This window comes from Harpegnathos saltator, unplaced genomic scaffold, assembly GCF_003227715.2.
Source record: "Harpegnathos saltator strain DR-91 unplaced genomic scaffold, Hsal_v8.6 scaffold691, whole genome shotgun sequence".
Lineage (NCBI taxonomy): Eukaryota > Metazoa > Arthropoda > Insecta > Hymenoptera > Formicidae > Harpegnathos > Harpegnathos saltator.
The window spans coordinates 202,228-221,768 of record NW_020230528.1 but is presented as its reverse complement, the minus strand read 5'-3'; the positions used below and the strand labels follow the sequence as shown (position 1 = coordinate 221,768).

Genomic DNA, 19,541 nt, shown 5'->3' with positions numbered 1-19,541 from the left:
TCCGAATCGAAATTTGTATCGATTGATAATCCTGACCGCCTCGAAGGTTTGCCACGGTGCACGAGACTTTAGACCTAAGTTAATTTATGTCGAGTAAACTTCAGCGAAAAATTATATACTTAAGAACTTTATATATTCAGTCAAGTATAATATACATTTCATGTTTTTCGTATAATGCAACTGATTATTTCTTACCCTTTTTAAGGATACGATGCGAATCTGGAGTGTAATTCACCGCAGGATCGTCATCGTTACCATTTTTTTTTTTTGTTCACGCAGGGGAAATCCATCATGGATACCCCCGCTCCCTTGGGGAGGGGCGGGGGTTATGTCGGACTCTTACCAACTAAAACCCCTGCGGGATGTCTAGGGGAACTGCTCCCGCATTCCCTCCCTAACCCCCCGGCCCCACGTCATCGTTACCATCTTCAGTGGAGTAGATTAGAAAAGCTTGAGTATTATTCACAAAGACAATATAAACAGCATATTTTATTATACGTGCTTCTTAATTATTTTTCCAATTTTATTTTTTAATTAATTATTATCTAATTTTATTCCATATGAATAATCCAAATTATTTATCTGTGTTATAGGTACTTATCTTTGAAACCTTAATTTAAGGGTGAGAAGAGCAAACACGTAATGGATGTGAACAATGGGAATGTATAACAATATGATTTTTATTATATAATCTTTACAATATAAGAAAACAAGTATCTCATTTTTCAGTACGAATTTCTTTGAATATTCATATAAAATTTATAAAGATGCGTATGTGAGATAAACTAAAGTTAAAGGATAAACTGAACTAAAATTAACTTTAAAATATAAAATAATTTTCTAAAAAAGATGAAGCAGATAAAAAGATATATCAAATCGAGACGCTTTCTATTAGAAACCAATATATACAGGGTGAGGCACTTAAAGTAGGCCACCTGAATAACTTTGAAAATATGCAAGATAAAAAAATGTTACATATAAAAGTTGTAACGTTTTTTTTTAATGTTGCATCACATAGCAGTACTAGTATAATCTTCAACAGGTCACCTTGAATTTTTTAAATAGAAATCCCCATTTTTTATTATATCATCTCTTTTTACCAATTAATTTGAACAACTTTCATCTGAAACATTTTTTTTATTTATCTAATATTTTGTTCAAAACTTGATAAGTTTTCCGATATTTGGCTTACGATATTTCGATAACTATTTGTCAGAAAAACAGTGATACAAGACTTTTTTACTTCTTTTGGTCTGAAGAATATGATATTACAATAGTACCCTAAATTTTGTTAACTTGACAACCTTTGGAAATTTCAAAATCATTACCAAGTTTCTCTTGAATGTCTCAAAAAAAATTGGGCAAATAAAAAAAGATTTCACGACAAAAGTTGTTCAAATTAATTTGTACAAGAGATGATATAATAAAAAATGGGAATTTCCATTTAAAAAATAAAAGATAACCTTGATGACGCTATTCAAGGTCATACTAGTATTGCTATGTGACGCGAACTTTTTTATTTAATATTTTTTTTATATCTTGCATATTTTCAGAATTATTCAGGTGGTCTGTTTTAGATGCCTTAATATATATTAATGTATTAATTGTATATATAGAAAGGAACACGAGGAAGCAGAGAGAGAGAGAGAGAGAAAGAGATAGAATTATACATGTTACCGCCAATGTGCGAAATTGAAGGCATTTTATAAAATGACTAAGAAATCTATAGAATGCCGGAAATGGGACGTCAAAGTATGAAACGTTTATTATTTCACATATTTCCTAAGCACTCTATGCAATGCTGAAAGGCAAACCGGCAAAGTATAGTATACACTTGCTAGTGACGTTCTTATTATCTGGCGAGACACGTGACTTTCGATCTTCAATCAGCTGTTATCAATCCACAGGAAGCGGCCAAGATTTCGTCTATGTACAAGGACAAGTGTCAAATACAAAGTGCTTTTGTATGAAAAAACAATGAAATGCAATTTAAAGTGCAATTCTAGTCTTTCTCGTTACAATGAGGAGGTCTCAATACTGGTTTCTTTCTCTTGTTTCTTTTTTTTTCTTTTGCAGGTTTCAAAAAGATTTGTAGATCAGCTTAACCCCTTTTTCTACAATATCGTGTAAGACACATGATATACCTTGCGGGCCAAACATAAGAAACACGAGTCAGCCTCGTAGTACGTATATCGGATCAAATATAAGAAGCACGAGTAAGACCCATCGTATATTTTACGGACCAAGAAACACAATAAAGACTTGTGGAAACACATAAGACATAGGAAACACAAGTAAGACTCGTGGTTTAATTTTTACGTGTTCTGGTCAATGCTCTGCGTCTGCGATTTGCGTTTCGTGACTTATTTCGCGATTTATATAGACTCGGCATTACAGATACAACTTTATCACCGACTTTGGCACGTGCTGTTGCGACTTAAATCATAGGGATTAATTCTCGAAGACCTTTATCGACAATCTCAAATTCTCTGACCGTAACGATCCACCGGATCTCCGCGCGTGCCTTTGTAAAATGAAATCAGAGCGCACTCAACTTACTGGAACATTTGCGAAAATTAATCCTATCCTCTTCTAATTTCTTTTTTTTGCGGTTTACGTTGTATAACGCAATAAATTGATTTGACATGAAGATTATCACCTTAAATTCTATATCGTGTATAAAAGCCTTCTGTTTCGCCGAGATATCGACAGTTAAGGGCAGTTAAGGGTCTGCAGGAGCCAGAGACAAATCCAGCGTTGACTTTGGAGGCTTCGTACGGCGAGATCCAAGATATACGGCAAGAAAATGCTTTCCAGGCTTTTGGGCAAGTGAGCAAATGTCGCAGCGACTTATGTGCAATACCATTTTACAAATTGACCTATTTTGTCTAGCTGACATTGTAAATCACCGCCAAATTATTATAGCATGTTCCTTATATTATTCTCCAGATCCCCACAAAGCCAGATATTGCAATCCGGCCGTCCAAAATTTATGAAAAATAAATGAAGCGTCCGCCGTACCAAGCATTGCAGCGAATCACTCGAAAAATTATTTTACGAGATGCAAAATTTCGCCTCGTTGACGAAAGGTATAATTACTAAACTATTACAGCATTTATAATATATAAATAAAGCATCAGCCGTATCAGGAGTTGCAGCGAGTCAGGTGGAATACCATTTTATAAGAAGCAATATTTTGCCTTGTTGACGTAATATATGACTATGAACTTATTATAGCATTTTCCTACAACTATTCCTGAGATCTCTACAGAGTTAGATTTTACAAACAGGCCGTCAACAATTTATTATACACAAATAAAGCGTCAGCTGTACCAAATATCGTAGCGAGTCAGGCGGAATACAATTTTACAAGAACAAATATATTGCCTCGTTGGCAATATATATAACCGCTAAATTATTATGGTATCTTCCTTGAACTATCCTCGAGAACCCTACAGAACCAGATTATGCAATCCAGCTGTCAAAAATTTATCATATATTAATAAAACGTCCGCTGTACCAAGCGTCGCTGTGAGTCACTCGAAATATCATTTTACGAAATATAATATAATATAATATAATTTCGTCTCTTTGATGATACGTATTATTACCAAATTGTTGCAACATCTTCTTCGTACTATTCCCGAGATCGGTACAAAGCCGGATTTTGCAATCCGGTCGTCAAAAATTTATGATATATAAATAAAGCATCCGTCGCACCAGGCGTTGGAGCGAATCAGTCGAAAAATCATTGTGCAGGAGGTGCAAAATTTCACCTCGTTGACGATATGTTTTACCGCCAAATTATTATAGCATCTTCTTTGAACTATCCTCGAGAAAACTACAGAACCAGATTTCGCAGTCAGGCTGTGAAAAATGTATCATGAACAAATAAAGATGTATGAAACGTCGGAGCGGATCACATACAATACCATTTTACAAAATGAGATATATTATTTCACTGATATAATATATCATCATTATATTGTTATAGCATATCTCTAAAATTTTCAGATGCAGTCAGAATAACTGTATGCTTATTGAATATCAAGCATCGCGCGTCGCTTTATAGTGCTAGTCTGCCAGAAATTTAAGTTTGAAATATATGAAGTAACTATTAAAGTAACTATTAAATTAGTTGGTAGTTATCAAACAAATGTAATTAAGTTAAGTTACAATTACAGATGGAAAAAACGGAATAAAGTTAAGTTATAGTTACCAAAAAAAATAACTCGTTACAAGTAACGAGTTACTTTCCAACCCTGGTATATAATCAGATCAGTACATTGATCATAAGTTGATTAACGTTTTTCACTCTTGACGAGAGAAGAGAAGGAAAAATATATCCGATAAGAATAGATCGAACAACTTAATCATGTCAAAAATAACAGTTTATTTTATTAGGACACACACGACGACGGACCGGAGTTCGTGGGTATCCGATTTTGCCAGGAATGCAATAATATGTTATACCCGAAAGAGAATAAAGAGAACAAGATATGCGGTAAATAACTCATTATAATCTCCCTTCCCTTCTCTCAAAGAAGAACAAGAAAGCGAATCAGTAATTCCGACTTGCAATATGATTTTAATGTGAGGGATTGTGTTTCAGTGCAGAAATTATGATTTTAAACAACTGGTTGACAGCAACTGCATGTTATCTATGTAAATAAGATCGTGCAAGAGATAGAGTAAATTGCGGGTAGTAAATTGAGAAATGAGTCAACATCTAATAAATATCATCGAATACTATGTAATGATTCTCTAGAGTTTGTACAATATATACAAGGAAGTCAAAACGCATCATTTTATGCATGGATATACTTATCGTATAAAATGATACGTGATACATCTCCGAGCGAGCTCATGCTTATAGCCCAAATTATAAAAATAATTTATAGTTATGGAGATGTATACAGTGTAATTGTACCAAGAGTCGTGTGCCCACAATTGCATTCGAATGTTTACTGCATTCAAATTTTACTCTAATGCTTTCTTTTTTTTCTTTTTAGTGAACTGACATATCGTCGCTGACGTGATATCGGATCCTACATTGCCAAGAACCAGAAAAAGAGTAAGAAGAAGAACCAGAAGAATTAACTTCTATGCCCAAAGTGCAATCACAGGGAGTATTTTTCTAGGCGTAAATTAGGAGAGCTAGCAGAGAAGAGGAAATGAGATTGTATTACATCTCTTTATAGCACTCTCTCACCGAACTCTTTATAGCACTTCCGGATTTTCCCTATTGTTTTCAAATCCATTAGTTATTTTTTGCCTCAGTTCATGGACGTTATTGCACAAATCAACATTGCTCTCATAGATGGACAGAGTAAACAATACAATTCCTTTTGTGATGTATAGGAATATAAAGTTGTAAATATAACAATTGTAATAAAGTATACATACAGGGTTTCAGACCACCCGGGTCACCCGATTTTTTCATAAACGTGATATTTTAGAAAAAAATGTTTCAGACAAAAGTTGTAGGGCTTCAAAGAATCTATTTACTGATGCTATAAATTTGACCTTGGGATGATGTTGAAAAGCCCAGTCAAGATCAACATAAAAATCTTAAATGGAAACTCCAATTTTTTATTACACCTTCTTTTTCCACCAATTAATTTTAACAACTTTTGTCTGAAACATGTTTTTATTTGCCTAATATTTTTTTGAGATATTTAAGGATATCTTGGTAACTTTTTCAATATTTAACTTACGATATCTCGCTAACTGTCTGTCGGGATAAAAAAATGATACGGAGTATCATACAATAGTTTAATATCATATATATATATATATATATATATATGTTTCCTAAGTCGAGGTAAATCACTCGGGAGAGTGAATGGGGAACCAAAAACAAGAAAGAAAGTTAATACAAACATAGGTCCGAAAATGCGTTGTTTTCGAGTTATCATATATTACTTTTATATTGAAATTGCTTTGCTTTCAAATTTTTTTTTGTTAAAATTAAAACATGAAATGGAGTTTGAAAACATAACTAAAGTCAAGTAAAAGTTGCAGGCTGCCTCGACTTACGGAACACCTTGTATATATGTATATAGTATATATATAAGTATAGTATATATAAATATAGTATATATATATAGTATATATATAATATAGTATATATAATATAGTATAAGAGATAAAACACGTGTGCAAATTTACAATAAATTACCGTGAGTCTCAATGTTTAGCTTGTAATCTCTACTCTCTTTCTCTCTCTTCTGCCCTCTAAGCATTTATCTCACAATTAATTGTGTACAACTAATTTTAGAAATCACGATTCCTATTATCCTATTTCTTTCTCTCTCAGTTACGACATGCAATCGTGGCGCATATTCTATTAGCTGTTATAGCGATGTTCTACGAGGGTGAGAAAAATTTCGGGGAATATCTCGAAGCGTTTCCTATATTCGCGATTTCAATATTAAATGCTATTAGTCACGTCACGTATAAACTGTAAAATAGATCTGTAGATCTCTGCATTATCAGGCATTATAAGGCGACTTCGATGATGCGAATCAACGATGTGCATGCTGCGAGTTACTTCGTAACTTCGTGCATGGCGTGTGCTAAGTATTCCACGTTCTTCGACGTCACACCAGCCATGGAAATTCGACCGTCCTTCGTCAAATAAATGCTAAAATCTTTTGTGAGTCTCTCCACCTGTCGGAAAACCAAGAAGGGATGAAATAGAGACGATATATAGTAATCTTTTATTCTTACTAAAATATATAAACATTAATTAAATCTTCATTTAATTTATTTCAAAATTAAAAAACAGGGGAGAAAAATATATTGACTATTTTTCTTTCAAGGTATAGATATAATGTAATTGATTTCAAAATTTTGTTTAACACTATTTTGTTTAACACTATGTAGTGATAGAGGAATAACTCACCTCGTCCGGTTTAAGACCGGTGTAACAGAACATGCCGATTTGATCAGTAATGTGCGACCAATTGCGGGTACTGCCGTTCTTCTTCAAATTATCGCGTAACTTTGTGCGAACCGAGATAATGCGATCAGCCATACCTTTCACATCGTGCAACCATTCCTTTCTTAGCTCTGAATCGCTCAGGATCTCATTCACGATCCTGGCGCCATTGATCGGTGGATTCGAGTACATCGGTCTGATCAGAATCTTTATTTGCGACATACATCGTGCGGCTTCTTCCTTAGTATCACACACCAAACTGAATGCTCCGATACGTTCTCCTAAAAAATGAAGAAGGATATAACACAAGTCCAATATACCTGTATGTGAATTATAGTTCGAATACGTCAAAATATTAACCATTGTAAATGTGACAGTCCACAGAGTCTTTATATATCTGTACTTTATGCATTAGATTTTATAAATTATTACTTGTACTCACCGTATAAGCCCATATTCTTCGCGTAAGATTGAGCTAAAGCAATTTTATGACCGTCCTTAATGAACAGTCTAACCGCCGAAGCATCCCTCGTGAGGTCTCCTGCAGATAAAAAGGTGATTTGAAGTGAAATAACTTGTCATAATAATTAATACAATAATTAATAATAATTAATAGTTATTATTATATTTATATTATTATTATATAATAATAATAATCAAAATTCTCCAATACAAATTCATTCTGTGATATGACTCATCAATTTGTTTGAGACATGTAATAGACAATAAGAGAACTATTAGTAACTTTTTAGTAATGTGTACCTGAGGCAAAGCCTTGATATGCCATGTCAAAAAATGGAAAAAGATTTTTCTTCTTAATCAAAACAGATAATTCTGACCACTGTTCCGGTTTTGGATCGACGCCAGTCGGATTGTGAGCACAAGCATGCAGAAGGATAATCGATCTCTCAGGAATGTTCTGTCGATGGAAACATTAATTAGTAAGTATTAACATGTCAAGGTTTATTGCAACATCAATAAATGTAAAGTAATATTAAATTTACGATTAATTTTAAACCAGATCAATTTTTGTTACTGCTAACTGCTCACCTTCCATAAATATTATTATTAATATTACAAAAGTATGTGCTTCTATTAGTATATGAGTATTAGTTAGTAAGATAACAAGTTTCTTGTAGCTTAAGATGGTATTCTTTCATAGCAAAACATTTATACTAACAGATATATCTTCCATTGCTCCTTGAAAATCCAAACCACAGGTCTTTGGATCATAATAACGATACGATTTAACCGTAAGTCCAGCAAGATTAAACAGAGGGCGGTGATTTCCCCAGGAAGGAATTGGAAGATATATGTCTTTATTGCCTGGGAAATAATGAGAAAGAAATTGTGCACCAACAAATAAAGAACCAGTGCCAGAGATTCCTTGAACTGTGGCATTCTAAAAAAAAAAAACATTTTAGCAAAGAAAAAAACTATAGAAAAATTGTAAATAATTTTACATTATAATATTTACCAATCCATTTGTTATGACTTCATTACCATCTCCTAAAGCTAGATTAATACTGTGTTGACAGAACTCAGCATTACCAGCAATTGTAGAATATTCTTTGTCCATTTGTTTAATTTTTATCTTTTCTTCTGCCTGTCATCAATCACATATATATATTATATATACAGAATATTTAGAAAATTATATATATTATTAAAAAAATATAGCATTATATGCACAGACTAACCTTACGGACACTAGGAAGAACAAATGGTTTACCATTATCATCTCTATAAGCGCCTGCACCTAGGTTAATTTTCTTAGGATTCTGATCTCTCTTATATGCCTCTGTAACTCCCAAAATAGCATCTGGTGGTCCCATCTCTACTTGAGACCACCATGAACTATAACATATAGAATTATACCTTGTATATCAATTATCTGTCAATAATTGTAACTATCTCTAATTATATATCAGAATTTTACACATATATATTTTATATTTCTGGTGTGTATGTGTGTATGTGTGTGTGTGTATGAAGCACATTATTGAAAAGCAAATAAAATACAATTACAATAATCTAATTACAAAATAAAAATACACAGATTGCAGTAAAAATTTCACAGTAATTCCGTAACATAAAATTAAAGCTTTCAAAGCATAAAACGAGTATTTTAATAGATTAAATTTCAAAATTAATTTAATTCATTTAGTTAATATAAATATTTAATAAATTAACATATTAACAGTCAAAAGATCGGTCAAATTAACTCCAAAATAACGCAAATAACAATATCTTCCAGAAGTTTCATTATTGCAATCTCATTATGGAATATAGCCAATCTTGTGAAGGACAAAAGGTCATATATTCGAAATACTGGAAATACAATACCTTGCAGATCTTATAGCCATTGATAAAGAATTACAAGTATTCCTCAAGTTTGCGGTAGTTGCGATCAGCCTCGTTGTAAGAGCCATTTAATGCAATATTCTCTCGCGATCCCCTCGATTATATTTAAATCCGGATGAAAGTTAACCTCGATTGGACTTTACTCACTGGACCAGAACGATGACGCTCATGTGACGGCACACAAGTCTAAACTGTCGAATCAACGAGGGCGACCGGCGACTCGTTATGTCACATGATCATCAAGCATCGGAAGATCAGCAGCTTTCTGTTATCAATATTGCTGATTTGTTGTTGCAACTTCTTATCGGAGAATTTTTTCTCCCATGTGACATTTCAGAAATAGCCAGCTCTTTCGATATGTTAATATTATACGATGTAACCGATAACATTTACAGCAAATTTGATTACCTACATTATGCCACATTGCTGCAAAAAAGAGATCATTTTTTTTTCTTTTCTTCAAGGGTTTTATACCGGTATTCATAGTCCTTCCTTATCTTAAGGATGGAGGAAACCTCGATGAAGGATTCTTTGAATCCAGAGCTGCCAGATTCGCTGCATTGCCCCCAAAGTTGAATCTCCAAGGCCATCTTATTTCATAAATGGATCTCGAGTCTTCCTTCCAGAAGGAAGAAAGACCGCGTTCCGATGTTCACTGTAAGTACTGAAACTCTATAATATACGTGATACGAGCTATAGATTTTTAGTACTAGCAGTGGATATCGGAACGCAGCTATAACCTAGCATCAGTTTAGCAGTGCATATTGCAATACGGATAAAGATAATAAAAGCGTACATTATACGGAGCAAGAGCGAGTGCTCTTGGTGCAGCTTATCGTTGAGGTTATCGAAAAAAAAATAATCCTTCGCCAGAATCATTTAAAAATTCGATGTCCATTATCCTCTTTTTCCTTCATATACTTTTAGTTTCATGGTTCACGGCTCAATAGGCTGCGTTCAAAAATCTGACTCTCTGGGCTGCGTTCGAAAATCCAACCCCGAGTAAGGCTAATATTACATGTGTCGTACGACAAGCTTTTCGGATACATTGATTGGCGTAAGCAGAGCAATCCTAGAAATATTCTATTTGTTAACCAATCAACGTATTCGAAAAGATTGTCGTACGACAAGTGTAATATTAGGCCTGTTCGTTTTGTCTGCACTGTTGAACTGGTGCAACAAGTTAAAGTGAGAAAACCTACGTTTGTCTCACTTTAACTGAATGCACCAGTTCAGCAGTGCAGACAAAACGAACAGGCCTAATAATAGCCTAAACGTGGCCTCTGACACAAGTCAACGGCGATCTTATCGTTTGAACTCAATTTTAATTGCAAAAACCTTCGCTACGAGTCGCCACTATTTGTACCGCCAAATTAAGCTCGTATAGTATGACTGAGCTGTAAGAAGTATATGGAGGTTAGATAGATTTTTATATTTTAAGCAATAATAAAAGTTGGGCTCTGATTTCGTATATGTGCATCAAAATAGTAAGAAATCTAATAATATACACATGAATATATGAATATTAGTTTAGTAGGATCTGACTGACAGGTAAGAAAAAGAATTAAGGTAAGTAGGTATAACTACATTAATATAGTATATATTAATATATTGTTACATTTATGTCATACTCAAGTTAAAATAGAATCTATTAAAATACAAAAATATTATAAAACTCAGTAACGATATACAATTTTATATACTTATTTGATATCGCGATTGCTACGCATGCGCGAAACCGAGCTAATTTCTCATCACTCTAGATATAAATATGGATCTCTATTAGAATCGTTATATAAAATTTGTCTTATTAATCGAGGGTAAAGCGCAACTAATCTCTTTCTCTCTCGTGAATTGTCTATACACTTATATGTCTTTTTATTCTTTATTGGTTTAACTCTTTATATATGACGATTAATAGACTTAATAATCATAATCATTAATAAAGGAAGTAACTACAAATTACAGAAGGAGAAAATAAGCTCCCTATGCATCAGTTTGACGATTAAACGAATCATTGAAAATATTTCAAACATTAAACAAAATGGAAATTGATGATACTTATAAAAAGCATGAAAATGATGATGGTATTGTATTATATATAAATAAAAATTGTTTTTGAAAACTATATATATATATATATACACAATATTATTGTTAAATTGCAATTTTTTTTAATATTATATCAATATATTTTTTAAGCAACTATTATATTATCATGTTAAATATTTATCAAATATATATATATATATTTATGAATTTATTATTTATCTGCTAAAATAGAATAAATTATACATATACTACATGTATGTATGTGTTGTAGCTAAAGAAACTTATACAAACCTCAGAAAATCAATTCCTCAGTTGGAAGAATTATTTCATATACATCACAAGGTTGGAGAAGGTGCGTTCAGTTCTGTTTTTCTGGCTACTCTGAAGTCTTCTAACAGAAGGAAAAAATTTGCATTAAAATACTTGATTCCCACTTGTCATCCCGAAAGAATCGAACGTGAATTAAAATGTCTTCAACAGATAGGGTATGTTAGGCAAGATTGGTATAAAATAAACTAAAGTATACTTTTGGTTTATTTTTTAATACATGTTGATGAGACAAGCCATGATTTATTTCAGTGGTAAAGAGTACATTGTTAATCTAGAATTATGTTTGAGAAATCATGGCTCGGTAGTATTTGTAATGCCATATATGAAGCATGACAAATTCCCAGTAAGTTCATAATTGAGTTTATATAAACTTATATTAAATAAGAGTACTTTGCAAAATTTATTCATTGTACTATGACTATGGTTAGGACTATGTGAAAGATATGACTGTTGAAGAAACAAAGGCTTACATGAGAGCTTTATTAAGTGCCCTACGAAGGGTTCATAAGTTCGATATTATCCATAGAGATGTTAAGCCCAGTAATTTTCTCTATGATCGTACTAACAGAAAGTAAGTCTATATGAGAAAGAATTTTTTTCTATAACTGTAATATTACATTTTATTCATTTTCTTCATATTTATAGGTATTTATTAGTGGACTTTGGTCTTGCTCAACAAAGTACCACAGAGGATTTTAAAACTACAAAAGAAACCAACATAAAAAGTATGAACATAACACCAGCTGTCAAACGAAAAAGATCGGACGAAGTAATGTGATACTTTGTACAAGCTATAGTATTACAGTTATATAGTATTGTAATATTCAAATTTCTTTTTGTTTGGCACTTTATTCCGTTACTTGTTTTAGAACAATGTAAATCTCCAGTTGAATACCGTCGGGAAAAGGACTGGAGATAACAAATGTTACTGTTTTGGCAAACCAAAAGTTTGTTCGTTATGTTTAACAAAACCACAGGAGCAAGCACCTCGTGCGGGTACACCAGGTTTTCGCGCTCCAGAAGTTTTATTAAAGTATTCTTCGCAAACCTCAGGTATTGAAAGATAATATTACTTCAATCAAGACATGGTCCATTCCTTTTTTCTCTAGAGAAGAAAAGGGAAATGAGCAAATTGTTTGGATCAACTTAATAATTTCATGCACAAAGAAAACAAAATGATTTTATATCTTTATCAAACGGAAAAGTAAAACAAATATTTTTAGCGATTGACATTTGGGCTAGCGGTGTAATGATGCTATGTATACTCAGTGGTACACAACCATTTTTCCGTTCACCAGATGATTGCACAGCTTTAGCGGAAATAACGTCGATGTTTGGAACACATAATGTGCAGCAGTGTGCGCAAAAATTAGGTACATTGATTTGTCTTTGCTTCAAGTCGTTCGTTTCTTGTTCCACTTCCATAGTCCTTAATTTATTTTTTCTTCATATATCTTCATATATTTTGTTATATTTTTCACTTATTTTTATTTCTTGACTCAGGTAAAAAAGTTATTTTTAGCAATAATTTACCAGGCATTGACATTATGCCTTTGTGTCAAAAATTACAAAAAAGAAATAGAAGCATGACATATGATAAGGATAGTACATGCAAGAAGGTATATTTCGTTTATGTTTTAAATCACTCATTTAACGCAAGGATATGTCGCGTAGGAGAAAGTCGCGTACAACCAGACACAATGGTGAAATCTCGGATTTTCTTTAGCTAAAGAACATTAACAAATTATATTAGATCAAAAGCAGTTGTCAGGATCCTCGTCAATAGCGATTTAATCTTGATCTAATCGTAAGTGCTACGTAATTGAAGATAATACTATAGTTACGAGAAATATGCTTTATCGCAAAAATAAAGGAACGCACTTAACTTTCTCCTATCGCCTCACAGTGATAAATTTTATTTCAATATTTTTAAATTACTGTTGAAATATTTCAAGGTATTGCCAGATATCGAGTATCCCAAGGAAGCGTACCATCTCTTGATGAAGCTTCTAGACTTAGATTACAAAACACGTATCACTGCTGATCAAGCATTATCTCATCCATTTTTGAGAGAGAGTTTATGATGTATAAAAGATATAGTTTTTGTAAACTTGTGTATATTATACATTTGATTTGAAGTTTATATGTACATACACTTTATACGCGCATCGTTAGCATATGAATAAAAACCATAATGTTATTCCGTTTTGTAGTTGTGTTCGTTGAGCATTCCATATTTATAGATACCACGGAACAAAACAGTTTATGCAATGTCTCTGAATATATATATTATCCGTTCGATACGTCCATAGTACAAGTAATTATTCCAAGCTATGGTAATTTGGCAAATCATTCATACATGAGTCGTGAGAAATAATCGTATATATTTGTAAATCTAAATAAAATATAAATATTAATTACATAACTTTCGTTAAATATGTAACAGTAGGTATATTTAAAACTACAAAATTATAGATTTAATCGCAATATACAGAGTGAGGCACTTAAAATAAGCCACCTGAATAACTTTGAAAATATAAATAGAAAAAAATGTTTACTACTTATGGAAGTTGTAAGGTCACATACGTGACACATCACAGCAATATTAATATGATCTTGGACAGCGTCAAAGTTACGGAAAGGTCACCTTGACATTTTACATTTCTTTTTTCTATCTTGCATCTTCTAAATTTTTTTCTATTTTGCATCTTCTATCAGTTTCAGTCATTCAGGTGACCTGTTTTAGGTGCCCCATCCTGTATATATATTTTTCTTTATAATTCAAGGCACTCGATTTGAAATATAATAAAGATACACGACATGCCAATTTAACGTTGAATTAGTATTCAAACATTTACGTTTAATATCCTCAATCGATATGTTCGATGTTGCTGGTGCCCTGTGACTCTCCTTGTGATTCTCCCTCATCGACGTTCTTCTTAATCAAATTCCACTCAGCGGCGGCGTCCAAAGCGGTAGTCGCAAATTCCTTAATTTTTGGATTCTGTATGTTCTCATCTTTACTCAACGCCATCAGTATCTCCATTATATCCGTATCGATGAGCTTCGAAGCGACATCTTTCGTGCTTCCCATCATGTTCAGCACGATCACAACGCCTCGATGTTGCAGGTCATCGTTCGGGTTGGCGAGTAAGAAGCGCAAAGATTCCGCCCAATCCTTTGAGTCAAAGATCTTCTCGCAAATCTTTTTGCTCGCTGATGTGAGTATCGCCAGTGCTCCAGACGCCGCCAGGCTGGTATCTTGATCCTCGTCCTCGCACAATATCACGAGATATTTGACTCTGTCGTTCTCCTGCTCGAAATACTGCACCGTCTCCTCGCACATTACCAAGTTGTTTATAACTTGCGTGGACGCACGCCTCAGCATGTCGTGATCCTCATACATATAGGTCTCGATCTTCTGGAATCCGCCCTCTTTTAATATCCGTTTCCGCACGCTGTCGTTGACGCCGGCCAAGTTGCACAGGGCCATCAAACTTTCGAAGTTCTCAAGCGCCGAACATTCTGGGTTCAGGAGATTTATGAATGGCCGCACCACCTCCATGATTCTCTGGCCCGGGAACGCAACTTCCGGATTGATCGTGATCCCCAGACGAGCCAGAGCCTGCGAAGCTTGTTTCTTACCCTTATCCGTGCCGTCGAGCGCCAACGGCAGCAGTACCTTCATGGCACCCTGTTGAACAATGATGCCTCTCACATCCTGTTGACTGCACAACGCGTTGAAAACGCGCGCTATCAGTTCCTTGCTGTTCTGGCTGTCCGTCTTAGCGAGGCTGACTAAAGCACTGGTCACACCCGCCTTGGCCAATGAGCACAGTCTTTTATTCACGAAATCAACGTCATCGAGCTCGTGCTCCTCGGGTATATGATGTTTTGCGAACTTGGCCAGTTCGACCATTTCGGGTATAAGCTCTTGCTTGTCGTAAGCATTGCACAGATTCACCAACGTCGTGACCACGCCGTAAAGAACCGACTGATCTTCCGTTTTAGCCAACTCGATCATTGCCTGAACGGCCTGTTGGTCCTCTATCAATTTCTCCTTCACTTCGGCGTCGAAAGTGAGGTACGACAGACCCTCCACGGCCCATTTTCTCATGTCTTTTTGTTTCTTGGGATTAATCAAGAATCGTCGGCACGCCTCGGCCAGTTTCTTTGTCGCTCCGTCGGCGAAAGGCCTGATGGTCGCGTCTGTGCCACCGGAACTGCCCAACTTGCACAATCCGACCAACGCTCGTACCCGAATCGAGTCGTCCTTCGACTGATATAGCTTCTTCAATATATTGACACCCTGATTTATAATCGCGGTGGCTTTGTCCTTCTTCGACGCGGCGGCGACGATGCACTCACATGCGACTTTCTGCTGCAACACATCGTCCGTCCCCGCCATAACGAGAATCATCTCTAGAATTCCTTCCTTAGCTACCACTGCGTTTCCGACGTCCAACGGGCCCAGCAGTAAAGTCGTTATTGAAACCACTACACGTACCTATAAATTGACCAGTTAATAATCCATGAATTTTTCTACAATAACATTATGCAACGTCATATTTTGAAGAACGCATATTCCGTGATTGAAAATCGTCCTGTACAGTTCGAGTAATCAAAATGATATTTGAAGCGACTATCGATGTACCTTCGATTCTATATCTGGCGTGAGCAATTTATCTTTAATAAATTCATCAATAGCGTCCCTAAACTTGTCCTTAGCAGCGTCGTAGTACATATTCTCATATATTCTGGCTAAACACACGCTGGTGATAGTCCGCGTGGAAGGTGTAACGTCCATCGAAGACTCGTATTTGAATTCTTCCAATTCGCTGGCTACCTCCATTAGCCTCTGCAGACCGCGAAGTTCGACCAAGCGCTCGGCCCAGTCCAATGCGGTGTAATGAATATTGCGCATAATTAATTCTATTATCGCGTCTCTCGCTAGACCCGTTATTGTCCTGTTTGTTACACTGTACAGCAAGCACGACAGAATCGTGTCTATTTCTTTCTTGTAGTTCTCGCACAAGAACTTGTCGGGCTTCGAATCAGACTTATTACCCATACCGCTGTAAGTATTTAAAACGGTCTGAAATTGAAATATAATGGATAGGATTTTTTATTATGAGTACGAAGAATTGCATATATATTACACATAGTCGGATCTATATATTTACCTGCAAGCAATACTGCGACGTATTAACTCTCTCTTTGTGCTTGCTATTCATCATTTCCAGATACCAAGGTACACCAACGTCTTTCACGATGTCTTCAGTTCGGTTAAGGTTGCCTGCGCACAATTCGGCTACAATGCGAATTGCGCTGCAGATTATTTCCTCGTTATCTTCGACTTTCACAAGTTTCGTGATCTTAGATACTCCTTCTTGTTTGAAGATTTCTTCCGCACCAGCCCTCTCACGTGCGAGCACAAGCAGATTATTAATAGCAAGCAGACGTTTCTCTTTGTTCACATTTATATCAAATGCTATCTTTGACATTTGCGATACCTAATACACAAATATAGATCAGCATCTTAATTTATATCTATACATCTATACAATTATACTATATGTATGTATACATACTTTAGCACTGGTACGAGAATTTTCTTTATCTCGTTCTAGCACGATCTGATGTAAACGTATAGCTATGGGCTGAATGGATGTGTTATTGGGATCAGACAAAATGAGGTATTTCGCATCTCGATATGCTTCCTCAAATCTTTCTAATGCCTCTAATGCCTGGCATCTTCGAAATAATGCCTTGGGATCGGTAGGGCATATTTTTAATGCACTATCACAATCTGCAATTACTTTTCCGTATTCCTGTAACTTTAAATGAGCAGCAGCCCGATTTCTATAATATACTGCTTTATCAGTATTTTCTCCTTTTGTTAATTCCAGTGCATTTGTATAGCAATCTAAAGCCTCCAACCAATTGCCTTTATTGTACTCCTCGTTACCTTCCTCCTTCCACTCTTGTGCAGTCTTATCTCCTTTTGTCATCTTGTGTGATATAATTATATCCTGCAATATAAAATAATTTTATTGAAATAATAGATAACATCGGAACTCGTTATATAAACTGTCATTTATTATTGAAATAATTTTTATATTATGGAATTTGTCTTATGCTAAATATTAAAAAATGAAATACAAAAAAATTAGTTCAAAATAATTTTACCTGCAGTCTGTTGATACGAATTAATTAACAGGTTTCTAGTGAGCAGTTCACTTTTCTTGAATCTAATCACTGATACAACTTGCAAGGAAGACTACTATGCACTTTAATCTGCCTTCATTCTCAAAATGAGGTCAGGATTAGCATCGCTGTGCAAGCCACATGCACACCACAGAGCTACCTAGACACGGTAACATTCGTGAAGGGTTATTTTCGGCTAAATATCTTCGACAAAAGTGAGAACTAAAAATAGATTCAACGACGTGCTTCTGATCATCTCTCTTTCTCTAATGTTCTTTAATTGCGGTCGTCTAAAGATTTAACCTTAAGACAGTTTCAGAATTCATAATATAAAAGAAAATTTTATTTTATTCTTGTCAAAAGAGAATATATAATTGTGCAGTATGTTTTGCTTCGAGACTTATGACGATAATTCGTATCCTCGTTTTCTTATAAATGTCAATAATGTTTAGCAGTAGAAAAAGCAAATATATACATATATATATATATATAAAATTCGATTTAATTGCATTAAATCTCAGTGCGACGTTTAATTATATGCTGCAAGATGGAAAAATGAAATTAACATTTTTTATTGCGAAGATACAATAGGCGGAGAATACCAAAGCCTAAGACAAATTTCATTCGTATCAGACGCATTCCTAACCTTTTATCGAAGTCCAGCTTCGGCGGTTTGCATTACGTGCTTTTTAAAATTCACAACACCTTCTTCAAGTATGGCGACATGAACCTCATTAATCACTTTCGAAGTGAGACGAGAAATCAATCGAAAACATTACAATTTACGCTAAATAATTCGGTAAGCCAAACCTTTAACAGTGGTGCGATTCTTTAACTCGTTATTGGAGTTAACGACAGTTTCGTTGTCGTTGCGCAGCTTTTCTACGGTATACAAAAGCTGCGCAACGATAACGAAAGAAGTGTCGTTAACTCCAATAACGAGTTAAAGAATCGCATCACAGGCATGTTGAAATAACATAATAACGTAGAGCCCTTTCGTCCTGTCAAAATAACGGGTAAAAAAATTTTATTTTCTTAAACGTCTAACATGGTTCGAATCTCAACTAAATGTTGCTTTTTAGCCAAGACTCGAACCACAATTTTCTAGTTTCCATAAATTTAGCTGAGACTAAACTAGATATTTTTTGTGCATTTTTAGAATTATATCTAGTAATACTTGTTGAAAAAATGCATTACATAAAATGGCTCCACTTTCGAATATTTCCCTTCACCAGAAGTGCCTTGAAATAATTGCTTTTCAATTTTATCGCGATATCTTTATTTTTGGACACTCTACAGTGGAGGGAAAAATTCGAGAGTAGAGCAATTTTATAATTAATATTATATTATATAATTCTACTCAACTCTAAGAGTCCGCAAAAAACTCTTGAAAAGTACAAATATCCCAGCAAACACAATATTACATGTAATGCGCATGTTGGTTGTAATTTCCTATTCAACAATATAACTGTAATATAACACAGTGTTGCACGTTACATGTGATAATTGTGTTTGCTGGGATAATAATGATAATCGATACAATATAAAGTACATTCTATTAAACATTACGTTTGCATCAAGACATGCAATAAAAATGTTTAAAAAATCATAAATCACAGGTGAATTCCATAGTACACTCCAAGTA

General features: G+C 34.5%; 3 protein-coding genes and 1 long non-coding RNA gene across 10 annotated transcripts; 2 read left to right on the top strand and 2 right to left on the bottom strand.

Annotated features, from left to right (window-relative positions):
• Nucleotides 1–1,438: 1,438 nt before the first annotated feature.
• LOC112590007 (uncharacterized) lies at nt 1,439–3,357 on the top strand. Its single transcript, XR_003113924.1, has 2 exons — nt 1,439–2,294; nt 2,398–3,357. It is a non-coding gene; the product is annotated as an uncharacterized LOC112590007 (long non-coding RNA).
• Nucleotides 3,358–6,399: 3,042 nt separating this feature from the next.
• Nucleotides 6,400–9,745, bottom strand: Got2 (glutamate oxaloacetate transaminase 2). The gene is made up of 8 exons (XM_011154385.3): nt 9,290–9,745; nt 8,644–8,800; nt 8,421–8,549; nt 8,124–8,345; nt 7,706–7,862; nt 7,386–7,484; nt 6,908–7,224; nt 6,400–6,672 (listed from the first exon to the last, which is right to left on the bottom strand). The coding sequence occupies exons 1-8, from the start codon at nt 9,373–9,375 to the stop codon at nt 6,550–6,552; spliced, it is 1,290 nt and encodes a 429-aa protein (XP_011152687.1). The 5' UTR covers nt 9,376–9,745; the 3' UTR covers nt 6,400–6,549.
• Nucleotides 9,746–10,696: 951 nt separating this feature from the next.
• On the top strand, nt 10,697–13,822 carry LOC105191174 (cell division cycle 7-related protein kinase). 5 transcript variants are annotated; one of them, XM_011154387.3, is made up of 10 exons: nt 10,697–10,858; nt 11,276–11,394; nt 11,631–11,844; nt 11,939–12,032; nt 12,118–12,260; nt 12,335–12,458; nt 12,559–12,742; nt 12,913–13,062; nt 13,193–13,308; nt 13,645–13,822. In XM_011154387.3, the coding sequence occupies exons 2-10, from the start codon at nt 11,352–11,354 to the stop codon at nt 13,771–13,773; spliced, it is 1,197 nt and encodes a 398-aa protein (XP_011152689.2). In that variant the 5' UTR covers nt 10,697–10,858; nt 11,276–11,351; the 3' UTR covers nt 13,774–13,822. The 5 variants fall into 5 exon arrangements, with proteins under 5 accessions (XP_011152689.2, XP_025161089.1, XP_025161088.1 ...); XM_025305304.1 differs by lacking the exon at nt 10,697–10,858 and having other exon boundaries at nt 10,999–11,394; nt 12,988–13,062; XM_025305303.1 differs by lacking the exon at nt 10,697–10,858 and having other exon boundaries at nt 11,201–11,394.
• unc-45 (unc-45 myosin chaperone) lies at nt 11,734–18,771 on the bottom strand. Of its 3 annotated transcripts, none has more exons than XM_025305302.1 (7): nt 18,543–18,771; nt 17,879–18,056; nt 17,281–17,721; nt 16,873–17,202; nt 16,344–16,784; nt 14,548–16,196; nt 11,734–11,750 (listed from the first exon to the last, which is right to left on the bottom strand). In XM_025305302.1, exons 3-6 carry the CDS (start codon nt 17,698–17,700, stop codon nt 14,559–14,561), a joined length of 2,829 nt encoding a protein of 942 aa, XP_025161087.1. In that variant the 5' UTR covers nt 17,701–17,721; nt 17,879–18,056; nt 18,543–18,771; the 3' UTR covers nt 11,734–11,750; nt 14,548–14,558. The 3 variants fall into 3 exon arrangements, with proteins under 3 accessions (XP_025161087.1, XP_011152693.1, XP_011152692.1); XM_011154391.3 differs by lacking the exon at nt 11,734–11,750 and adding an exon at nt 14,008–14,084; XM_011154390.3 differs by lacking the exon at nt 11,734–11,750 and having other exon boundaries at nt 14,402–16,196.
• Between the last annotated feature and the right edge of the window lie 770 nt (nt 18,772–19,541).

Coding starts and splice junctions, on each gene's coding strand:
- Got2 (XM_011154385.3), bottom strand. CDS start 9,375: ATGGCTCTTACAACGAGGCTGATCGCAACTACCGCAAACTTGAGGAAT. Junction 8,801..9,289: donor ATGGCTATAAGATCTGCAAG/GTATTGTATTTC, acceptor TATATGTTATAG/TTCATGGTGGTCTCAAGTAG. Junction 8,346..8,420: donor AAGTCATAACAAATGGATTG/GTAAATATTATA, acceptor TTTTTTTTTTAG/AATGCCACAGTTCAAGGAAT.
- LOC105191174 (XM_011154387.3), top strand. CDS start 11,352: ATGGAAATTGATGATACTTATAAAAAGCATGAAAATGATGATG. Junction 11,845..11,938: donor AAATGTCTTCAACAGATAGG/GTATGTTAGGCA, acceptor GATTTATTTCAG/TGGTAAAGAGTACATTGTTA. Junction 12,033..12,117: donor TGAAGCATGACAAATTCCCA/GTAAGTTCATAA, acceptor GACTATGGTTAG/GACTATGTGAAAGATATGAC.
- unc-45 (XM_025305302.1), bottom strand. CDS start 17,700: ATGACAAAAGGAGATAAGACTGCACAAGAGTGGAAGGAGGAAGGTAAC. Junction 16,785..16,872: donor CGTCGCAGTATTGCTTGCAG/GTAAATATATAG, acceptor TTTCAATTTCAG/ACCGTTTTAAATACTTACAG. Junction 16,197..16,343: donor CGCCAGATATAGAATCGAAG/GTACATCGATAG, acceptor GTCAATTTATAG/GTACGTGTAGTGGTTTCAAT.